Source organism: Nyctibius grandis, chromosome 9 (assembly GCF_013368605.1).
Source record: "Nyctibius grandis isolate bNycGra1 chromosome 9, bNycGra1.pri, whole genome shotgun sequence".
Lineage (NCBI taxonomy): Eukaryota > Metazoa > Chordata > Aves > Nyctibiiformes > Nyctibiidae > Nyctibius > Nyctibius grandis.
Genome location: NC_090666.1, coordinates 26,670,855 through 26,682,997, shown reverse-complemented (window position 1 = coordinate 26,682,997; position 12,143 = coordinate 26,670,855). Strand labels below are relative to the sequence as shown.

Here is a 12,143-nt window from a genome sequence, read left to right as displayed (position 1 = left end):
CTAAAGCATCACACACACACACATCTCTGCAGACTGCCTGGAGCCAGAGGACAAGAATTCAAATAACAGGAATTTAAATGTATAAAGGCATCCATTACAGCAGACTTGCATTTTGAAACCAAACGACCAACTCATCTAATTTCAAACTAGAAGATATTAGCAGCTAAAAGCAGTTCAACATTCAGGTGGGTATGCCTGTCAGAGTACTGCTGCTTATGAATAGTAAGATGTATTCCTGTTCTTGTTAATTCACTGGAGATACAAGCCGGGAAACAATCCACAATTACTTGTGTTGCAGCACACTGTGATTTCAGGTAACAGGAGTCCACTTGAACATGTATCACAGCCTATAGATGTAATATTTGCACTAACTGGTACTGACAGGATATGGTTGTGATGATTGAAATACATCATTTTAATGAACTGTTGTCTTCACTGAATTCTGTAATAATATCTGACAGCTTTCACTGCTGTATGAATTACTCCCTGTTGGTACAATTCATTTTTGTTTCGGTTGAGATACTGTAAGACAGTATTTCTAGGAAAACAGGTTAGGTAAAGAAAAGACTGCCAGTAGTGAGTGAATGTAACATGAAGGAGAGAGAAAACAACTAGAATGAGCCTGGATACGTAGTGAAAAACTATACTATGACTTAAAATGTTCTGAATGTCTGCAGTGCTGATCCTTTGCATTTGAATACTGAATGTAGGACAGTGGAAACACCCTGTCAAGAGCTGAACAGTATTTTGCAGAAGCCATAGTTATAATACCTGCACACTTGCAAATAAGACAAGAAATTCAACTTGCACATTGTCAAAGAGAGAAAAAAAAAAAAACCAAACCTGAGCCTACTACGGTATACATGATCAAAGTGGACTAAGTTTTCTGGACCTGCTAGCTGGTTTGGCTAGGATTTGATGGAAGGAAGCCTAAGCATTACCTTCATAATTCATCCTGCTCTTGAACTAGCTGTCAGGGAATCTAGGAGGCATTTTAACACATAAGGTAAACTAAGTAGAAAGGTGTCCAGCTTACAGAAGATCACATTACCTTAGCAGTTCAAAAGCATTCTGCTGTCTAACCCGACTAGCTTGGCCAACTATATATAGTTTAGGAAATTTGTGCATCCCTGGGCTGACAGAGGGCAACTGGAACATGAAAAAACCCCGACCACATATAATAAGTTTTTCCAAGCCATAGTGGATGCTGAAATAATGGAAGCAAGGAAACTGTTGAGATAAAAAAAGGATACATCCTATTATGCAAATCAAGTGCCACTTTTTCTGCTATCTTTCCATAAAAGAAGATGGAAATCTTACGTAGGTAACTGACTGTAGAGTTCAGATAAACCTACTAGAAATATTTGCAGAGACGAGAACTCAGACATTTTAGAAAGCAGCTTCACTCACCACATCCTAGTTCAAAAAAAAATAAAGTAGTACCTTGATTTTTTTCCCCCTCCCTTAATGAATAAGGGCTGTACATTTCAAGACCAGTAGCACAAACCAGAAAGCAAAGCTCTTACCTTTCTGTCTTTTCAATGCTTTAGAAAAAAGCTCAAAATATTTTTGATATTTAAAAAAATATTGTCATTTTAACTACTAAGAAATTCAAATATGCTTCTTATGTACAAGCTAAATTGCCACAGACAGTTCCAGTAAAAACCACAGAGAACATTGATTTACTTATACCCGTAGCCAAAAACCAGCAACATAAACATTTCAGCAGAAGCTACACAATTCCTGTCATGTTTAACAGTGTAATTCCACAGAGACATGTTTCTACTGTGTCCCAAATGGTGATTAGTTTGTGTCACAAAGCATGATGGCTGACAAGTCTTTGCAATATCACTAACAGCACATGCTTTTAATTTATCAAAGTATATGTGTGCTTTGAACATTGCTATGCAATCGCAAACAAGTCCAGCATTGCTTTATCACTGCATCCTTTAAGTGACAGAGAAATAAATCATATAAACATGTTTCTCCTGAATCTATATTATTACTGAAAATTCAGTTCTGACTTTCTTTCTTCTCACCCTGTAGGAACGTTTGAAGACAATTCATTTTGACCTTTTTTTAATGTTACTAAGGAATGGAAAGTTAGTTTTAATGATGGCTTCAGTAGAAACTCACTATATGGCCTTGAGTAAAGCACTTCACCCCTCAGCTTAGTTTCACCAAATGTAAATAATTGTATTACTTGCCCAGTTTAGGCATTCCATGGGAATTAGGTAAGACTCGTCTGTTTTTTGGACTTGAAAATATGTGGCCATATTAAACATTTCTCATTATTAATGCCTGTTGTCTTGTACTAACTCTGTAAACTTATTTAAATCACATTACAATATGGAATTCAAACTACACGTTTGATTAAGTTTTGTACTCCAAGATTCATCCGTTTCAGTATTATGAAGATTAAACCATATTTTCCCCTTAACCGAACAGCTATGCTTTGGATACCATTTTTTCCTTGATAATTCACGTCTTCAAATTGATTTTTACAATTGGCTCTCGGGGAATTATAACAGCTAAGTTTTCGACTTTCTTTGGTCATGAAAAATGTGTTATGGAGCTCTAGCACAATTATAAATTTGGAGACTTGGGCATAGGCCTCGTTTTGATTTGAGGGATTAATAGCAGGTTGTCTCTCCAGTACTCCTCAGAGGATTCCAAAGGGAATTCTCCTTTATCAAAATGGCAAGCATTTCCTGATGTGCTGTCAGGACCGACATTACAAACTACACAAAGATGGTCCTTCCACATTTCCTTTGAGTTCTTCTACCTGCCTTCTAATTTCCTAGAGGACATTTGTCTTTTCTGAAAATAGATTAGCTTCACTTTTACTGGAATCAATTAAACATGGTATCTGGCCAGAAGAGCTTGTGGCTTCTGTCCCACTGAAAAGTAAATCAGGTTAAGCGTCATCTGAAAAGAGGTATTTTGACAAGGACTGGTTACATGCCCTCATTCTGATTCAAAATGTGAAAGTATGGCTCCGTTTTGAAACTAGACAATCTTTATGAGTTTCTTCAAATGAGATTTTATAGAGTCCTGATACGGATACATTTGGTGTGGTGAAAAATAACTACAAATCTGACAGTATTTCATTTAAAAGCTATCCATTGCCTAAGGGAAAAGGAAGAAAAAGGAACAGAGTATGAATGTAAAAGATGCCAGGAGAAGTTAGGCTAAACTCTGCGCCTTTTTACATTGCTCTGATGGTACAACACAACTAGTTTGACTAGCCAACTCAGCCATTTAAACAACATTAACTAACTTCTTTATTGAGACTAAAGCAAAAAAAAAAGCCCCAAACAAAACTCTAACAGCAGTTTAAAATCAACTCAATCATGTCTTGCACTGCACACTGTCAAAATGTGTTAATAATAAAAAATGTGCAGTGTCATAATTTCTTGGTATCATTCCAAGAAAAGCTACAGTTGATTAGGGGTTTCTAATTAAACAAAATGCATCCCTGCTTAATTTCTTTAAAATGTACACTAACCCTACATTTCCTAAAATTAAAATGCTTCTTATGAGAAGAAATAAATCTATAATCAGCAGCAACCGAGTGGAGAAGTTATAAAAGAATCTAAGAATCTTAATGTAGGCTTAAGAACAAAAGGAAATATTTAAATAAACTAGGAATTAATTTATGTCAGATACATCTGACACTAGGTAAAGAAGTGAAAATTCCCAGTCTTCTTGTAGAAAAAGCAAAAGGTGTCAACAATTATTTTTGTATATATTTGGAAATAAGTAAAAGAATATATAAATACTTTAGTAACAATATACTATTATACAGGTTGTACAGGATAATTAACAGTGATCATAATAGATCACTTTTTAAATTTGCACCTGAATAAAGGCACCAAAGGATACTAGTAATGACTGAGGACTCATGTAAACAATTACATCTTTTAGAATTTTAACATGAAATTTTGATTATGGGAGAAATTTCAGGGAGCTAGACAAAAGTTAGTGTGTTAAATGAAAAGGAAAACAAATAAGTGATGGACTAAAAAACAGCAAACAGAAATCAGCAATGGCTCCAATTCGCAGACAGTTATTCACCCTGAGGTCTGCGGCAGGACAGTCCAGAACCGCATTTCCCTGTGGTCTCATTCCATCATATTTTGCACTACTGAAAGAAACCAGAGAAAAATGGAGAACTGGTCCAATGACTACATAATGGATAAACTGAAGAAAAAAAATTCTGAATGTTCTGACTTTGGTGAAAATAATTTCTCAAGCTTAAAACATTGATAACAATGTTCGCATTTAACACACAGTCTACAGCATATGTTTGCAAAACCAAATAACTGCCTGTGTTTACATGAGATATATGATGTTCAGTTTGATTTGCATATCAGAGATCAAGCTGTAAATTTCTGACGACATTTACAGTTGGATAATTGAAATTAATCCTGCCAAAATGACTTTGACAGTCCTGAATTGATGGTCTGAGAAAACAATCCTGGAACTCTTTGCTGAGCTATTAACATGGCTGGCTATCTGAGCTATCTGAGCTATCCACTGAATAAAAACCTGTTCACAAATTATAAGCCTCTTCCTTTCTTCCCCCACTTAGTGTTCAAGGTGCTTCCTACAATCATTAAGAAGATGGAATAACCTTGAAGACAGCAGATATGCATGTGTTTTGCTGCTTTTGGTTTTGATTTTTCTAACCATGGCAAGTACATTAGTTATCTTTCTCCACGCCCCGGCCCCGGTGTTATGCCATTTGCTTTTTAATTTCCTTTAATAGCAGCCAATTCTCCAGCAGAAAGCATCAAGAAGTTCCAACACCAGAACTCAGACTCCTTCAAACTCTTCAGTAACCTGGATCACGGTTGCATCTCAGCACGTGTCTGTGTCTTCAGAGAAGAAGGTGCTTGGATTTTTGTTTGTTTGTTTTCTATTTTGATTTTTAAACTCAGATCGTATCTTTAAATAGAGGACATAAAAGTTGTCAAGGAGAACATTGTTAACTACAAAGCTACCTCACATTATCCTCCTGGAAGGAATACCATTTGTGGCTAGATATATGACAGAAATTTCCAACATACACAAAAGAAAACAGCTTGTGAATAATATCCAATGAAAAAAAAAATCAGCAGTAATTTCACCTTCCAGTAAAACAAAATTCAACTAATTAGCAGGCTGAATTTTCCTATCACTCCAATAATGGATTTGATGATTGTGAAAGTTGCACTTTGGGTTTTGGTGATAAAAGATAGCAAACAGCCTCCCCACTTTGTCAATACCAAGTTTTTAACCACAGAGAACTCTGTTGTAGCTATTTCAAAAGCTATATTTACAGATTAAAAAAATATATAAAAGCATCTTTTTGAAATCTGGAAATAAAAAGATGACTGCCACCCATTACAGGAATGTATGTATTTATATTTGTAGCATTTATATACAACATATCTCTTTTAGAAAAGTGGTAGTGATAGCTTTGATATTCATCTTCCTTTCTTTTCCCCTTCTACAATACGCTGCTTTCCAGGACCATTCAATTTTAAAGCAGTCATCCATCCAAATATGTAATACTAAGGAAGAAAGACAGCTCTCATTTATAAAATGTTAATTTCTTCTTAGTGGAAAGAATAAATCACTAGATTAAGCAGCATAACTGTGATCACGAATTATTATTCTACCACAAGTATGTTATCTTGTGCTCTGTCCCCTGTTCAGAGCTTGTGTCAACTGGCAGGCACCTGGAGAGGGAGAAGTCTAAAGATGACAACTAGATAAGCACATATTCTGTGAGGATGGGAAGAAAAAATTTTCTAAGCATTGAAATCCCTTGTGGTAAGCCTACTCCACCTTCCCTACCCCACAGTCTGTATTGCACACACCCAGACTGTAAAGGAGTCTGAAGGAGGCTACATATAAATATGGTACCTAGCACAGCTGGCTTCATTCGTATCAGATAACTCCAGGCACCTAACAAATTTACAGGTGACACTCTGGGAAACATCTAGGATTAGTGTTGCCAAACTCAGCCAATTAGCTTGACAATTAGTACTGTCACACCAAAATACACTGCAGGTTCTTTTGTATAGCATTTCTGTATATAATTATCAGCAAATTAACAATCCAGACTGGAAACTACCAGCCTGATTAATTTGTCAATAGCTTTCCCTTATTTCCACATTTTACCGTATATTCTGCATGGGTTAATTTTTCACTTGAATTAGTCAACATGGGCATAAGGATCAAGCATACTATGCCACGTTTTTGTGCCACCTGAGATTTTTGCATGACTTAAGGTTTCAGTAATTATATGCTGATAAGTAGCCTTTCACATCATGGCTGTGCTCCTTACTCTCTTATTTTCAAATGCAAAATGCACATCAGATACACTGAAGGAAGAAATGAGAGCTGGTAATGAGTGTGAGTGGGAGGCATGGGTTGGTGATGAAGATTTGCTTTGATTCCTCTGACTACAAAAGCTTCCTCAGTAGAGAAGATACTTCAAAATGTCTAAACAAAACCTTTGCCTATGCAAATTGAAAACTATTCTGACATAAAGTTAAAGCTATTCTTAGTATTATTTCTTAAAGGTTATGAATATGCCATAAATTAAAATCCTACAACAGGTTAAGAAAAGAGGCAACAATAAAATAGATTTCCAGTGTTTTCATTTCTAAGCAAAACACTGACCATTAATTCTTATTACTGATACTAATGGTGAAAGCATCATCTGTTAGCAGAACTGTCTGACAATTTCTGTTATAAAACCCGCTTCTCAGTTGTCTTGAACTTTGCCAAACTTTTAACTGTTTTCTCTATGATTTTATAAAAATTGAATATTTGTTTCAAGCTTTTGTTTTAAGTATCTGCCCTTAACTTAGCCAAAATAATTTGGAGTAATTCATGAAAGGATGTTTTTATTATTATTTAATGCTTCCTCAATTCACAATTTGAAAAAATATTAGATACTGACAATTTGAAAATCAGATACTGATGGAGTTTTAATTAGCTCTCAAAAAATCTGGCTGAATTACAACATTTTGAAAAATCTCAACTCATACATGCTTATCAGAGAGGTACTTCACTTTTACAAACAAGTTTTCCCTGCTGCTTCACCCAGCACACTCCTAAAATAGGTCTCTAGGTCTCAGTTCCAGGGCTCACTGCAATTGCAGTGGGCTGGGAGTGATCTAAGCAAAAGGAAGGAAAGAAAAAAGTCTCCCTTGCTTTTTCAGTGAAGCTTCTTTCCCTACTTGAAGAGTATTTCACCTCATTCACATGCAAAGGAAGACAACGACTGAGAGGAAATGGAAATATCCATTAGGACTGGGTAATAAAGAACTAGGGAAAACACCTATGAGACTGTAGACTTGTCTGTGGACTGATGACATTTAGTTGTTAAAAATCAGACCTAGTACAGTACAGCGGTGTCAGTAACACTCCTAAGTCATTCAGGAGTCTAGAAGGAACAGTTTTGAAAAAAAATAAATCCATTCCATTCCTTTAAGGTGTAAATTAATCAAAATATGTCACCTCAAATATAACTGAAGAAAGTTGAGGAACTAATAATTACTTGGTAAGCAGGAATATACTAATATTCTAGAAGCACATTCATAAAATATACATTTGCCTGGATAATAAGGAAAATTAAGAGGTATAGGTTGATTTATTTATCAGGAGTCACCTTGCCAAAACATATATAATGAATAAAATACATTTCCACTTGTCCAACTTTAAATTAAAGTGTGTTGCATACTCATGAGCTAGAAATACTATATAGAAAATGTACTTAAATTTTTGTTCAGTTACTTATTTAAATTACATATTGAAGTTCCACAAAGCTCTGACTTTAAAAAAAAAAACACCACCACAGAATAAGAGATGCCAAATAAAAGCAAATACTTTTTTTTGGCACTATCTTAAATTAAGTCCTTCCCAGCTCCCTATTTAGTAAAGCCTTTATCTAGTAAATCACATCAAAGCCTGTTTTTTGCACCACTCACTTTAATTTATCTATGTTCTTAAAGTGAAGTCCACAAATTGATGCTAGACATCTCTCACTGGGCTAAAACATAAACCGGTGGTTATTAAGTAAAGCTATCAATCAGTTAATAAAGAATCTCCAGTAATTCCATACCTGTTAATATCCCATATTTTACTTGTCTTGTCCATGGAGGCAGAAGCCACGAAATCACCACATGAATGCCATGAGCAGTCCCATACAGCGCGAGCATGTCCTTCTAAAGTCAGAATGCATCCACGTTTTGAAAAGTCCCATATCCGCACTGTAGTATCCCCACTTGAAGTGACCAGTTGTGTGCCACTGTTATGGGGAATAAAAATAAAGAGCAGTTTTTAGAAAGGGTATAGGTGAAGATTTTTCACAATAAACAGCAAAATAATTTAACTATGTTTAGAAAGAAAGGTTAAGTAGCAATTGTTGATTTTACATTAAAATACATATGAAGAAAAAAAATTACGCTTAAAAACGTTAATATTTTTACTTTACACAGTTTTCTGACACATCATAGATGAAGTGGGTCATGTATTAAATGCGCTATCAAAAGAAAAGGAGATATGAAGTAGCTATCTTCCCTGGGAAAGTAAATATGGGTTCCAAAAATTACATTCTTACTTTTTGTAGTCTATTTATGAGTTTATCAGTAAAACAACTTAAGCCCAGAGAATTGCTTTCAAAATAGACTAAAATAGCTTCAGGGAAGAATATTCACTTCTTTCGCAAATCCATACCATTCTCTACATGTAAATTATTATTTAAGCATGACAATTTTGTCGCTTCTGATTCAGTATAAACACTTTAACACATTCACTATCTCTTGGGGTCATTATGTTATATAAATGAAAAATGCATAGTTCAACTCAGATTTTTTGGCCAAATCTTCCGATATAAACTAGTACAGTTCTATTTCACTTAAGCATCGACATATGGCTTCAGACTAAAAGCCCATCTGGATTCAGTAACATGTTATACAACAACTACTAGGGGATTCTTAATAAAAATAAAATAATAAGAACAAGTATGTAGAGTGATTCTCCCATTAAACTCTCCCAGACCTAGTCCCTGGCTCAGGATTTCTTTGAGACAGAAGCTTTGTGCTTTAACAAACATCCATGGAGATTTTTTTCCATGACTAATTAATTTTTGAACATATGCAAACTCTTGGCACCCACAATCTCTTGTGCCAATGAATGCCAAAATTTAATTGTTGTGTGAAAAACAATTTTGGGGTCTTAAATACCTTACTTAATTTCATTTGGTGTTTCTAATTCTAATACTGTGATTAAAAGTAAACACTCACTACACATTCACCATCTCTAAACCAATTGTGACATCATAGGTCCCCTCTCATATTTTATCCGCAAAACTGAAGACTCCTGCTCTATTGACTCACTCATACGTCATTCCATCTCTTTGATCACATTTACCATCTTTCTCAGCACCTTTTGAGCTGAAACTGAAGAAACAGGCACCCAAGGAAGGTATACAATGGCACAGTAGTGTTTTCTGGTTTATTCTGTATTCTCTTGATTAGCATTTCTGGCACTACTACGCAGAAATTTTCAGAAAACTGACCACAGTGGCTGCAAGATTTCTTTCCTGAGTACTAATAACTAGTTTAGACCCATTCTTATCTATGAAAAATTAGGACCATTTTTTCTTATGTGCATTACTTCACATTCATCTGCATTGACTTTCATCTGCCACTTCACTGTCAAGTCAACTGTTGCGACTGGAGTTCTTCACATGCAACCTTCATTTTTACTACCCTGACTAACTAGCAAACTCATCTACCTCATTCTCTTCCCCAGTTTCCAAGATCTTAATAACTTAGGTCCCAGCACAGATCCCTGTGGGACTCAAATAATAACTTCTCCATTCTGAAAGTGACATTTTATTCCTATCCTTTCACCAGTTTGTAAAATCACAAGATAAATTTCCTCTTTATTCAGGACAGTTTTGCTTCTTTGAGAGTTTTTTGTCATATGACCTTAAGAAGAATTTACTGAAAATCCAAGTATACTGAATTTACAAATCTCCTTTGTTAACATGCTCAGCAAGCCCTTCAGAGAACTCTACCAGATTTCTGAGACTTGATTTCCAAAGCCATGCTGACACCTCCCAATGCTTCACTATAACAAATGTATCCATGTATCCTGTAATTTTGCTTCTTTCCATCATTTCTACCAGCCTTCAGTTAGATCAACTGATCTACAGCCCCTTCATCCCAAACTCTTTTAAAATATTGAAAAAAAGTTAATGCAGCTTTCCCAAATTATACCAGGAATAATGGAGGGTTTCTGTTGTGTTTACTAAAAAAAACAGGAAAAATGTTTGGGGATAATACACACAAATACAGGCCAAAAATATTTTAACCTTGGGTGTTCAGACCAATTTCTGCTGTTATCTCACCAACATCGGTAAGAAGATCTTGCCTTTAGTATCCAATACACTCTGCTTTTATTTGAATAATGGAAAATATGCTGTCACAAGTGGTAGAAATCCTTCTTCCAAATCTCTGGAGAGAAAACTGCAGGAACTGAAAACAGCTCAAGGGTTGATCCTACTGTAAAACTTTATCCAAAGAATATACTCAGAGATATTTAGTTCACTGTTGTAGTGTAAAGAAAAAGAAAAAAAAAAAAAAGGTCTGGGAGGAGTGATGTCAAACTTTTTTTTTTTATTCTTCCTTTCCTCCTTTTCCAATAGATGTCCACCAGATTGTTCTGTAAAAGTACCTACTAAGACAGCTTGAAATATGTGCATCATTTACCTGATAGATCTTAAGGGGGAACTTGCCATTATGAAATATCACCTACCTAAATTTTTGACTATTTTTAACACTTACAGTTTAGATTGCTATTTTTTGTGAAAATATCATTATAATCCTCATTAAGGCAGTTACACCCCCATGCCTAGGACAAAGCTTTGAGAGATTAATCTCTCAAAAAGTTTAACATTGCACAGGAATAATTCGGAAGCTTTTTTCACATATACCAAAGCATAAAGGCTTGAAGCCTGACTAAGGGTTCGGAGGAGACCCTAATTTTGTCAAGCTGCTAGGAATAAATCTGCTTTTATTAATGAAACACTTGTACTTTTAATAACTCAAGCTAGATCTCACTTCTGGCGACAGATAAAATTAGTGAAATGACAAATTATCATACCCCTTATACGTTTATGAAATAAGAGCTATTTTAAAACAAATTCAGAAGCAGGTATAAAGTGGGACTGATGAAATCTATAATTGATTCAGAGGGTAGTATGCATTGCCACTGTTGTGAATCACAAAAAGAGATTTATTGCTTATGCATTTTTTAATATATAATCCCCAAAATGCTACATGAAGAATCGGTTCCTTGGCCTGAATTTTAAGAATACACCATCCAGGCAGTGATGAAAATCTTTCCGAAAACAGATATGAGCAGGAAGGTAGTTCAAATGCATTCAATTTGGCAATCTGTGGCAGGGGAAAGAGTTACAAATGAGGTTTAGTACTCCTTACAGATCAAAGGAGAAAAAAAGCAGAGACTGGAAACAAAAGCGTAGCCTGTAGAGGACGAGTTTTGAGGTACAGACTGACAGTGGAAGTAAGGGCAAAAATACTCAGGAACAGAGGGACCAAATGCCCCCACCCCCTGCAACACAAGCTCCCTAATATTCCCTGGGCACAAAAAAAAGCATCACTCACTGAAGAAAGGGGAGTTGGATCAGTTGAGGATCTTCAATTATGCATGTATCAACTTCATATCAGCATTTCTGGGAAGCACAAACTGCTGCTCATAGGAATGACGGCTGCCAGAGCTGTTTCAGCACTGGGCCTGTACTTTGCGGTCATGAAATCTTTGCCGCACACTAGTATTCAAACCAGATACACACATAATGAAAAAAAAAGTGCTATGTCAAGCCAAGTCAGGCATCTAAACCAAAATGCTGCTCTTAGAAAAAAATCATATCTACTTAATAGCTGATCAATAACGACACGCTTTTTCTGATTTGCAGCATTTTTTGGTCCAGGGAGATAAAAGAAACACCGCAAATTCTGAGGTAATGTTTTGTTATTCACAGCTGCAACATTTTTTTTACTGCACTATTGCTCTATACGTATGATATCAGATTATCTGGGGAAAAAAAAGTA

General features: G+C 35.5%; 1 protein-coding gene across 1 annotated transcript in view; it reads right to left on the bottom strand.

Moving 5' to 3' along the window:
* SPAG16 (sperm associated antigen 16) overlaps positions 1–12,143 on the bottom strand; it is a 430,506-nt gene that overhangs the window by 191,270 nt on the left and 227,093 nt on the right. Inside the window, 1 exon segment of the mRNA XM_068408093.1 lies at positions 8,123–8,308. Within this exon segment, the coding sequence (XP_068264194.1) occupies positions 8,123–8,308 (186 nt within the window).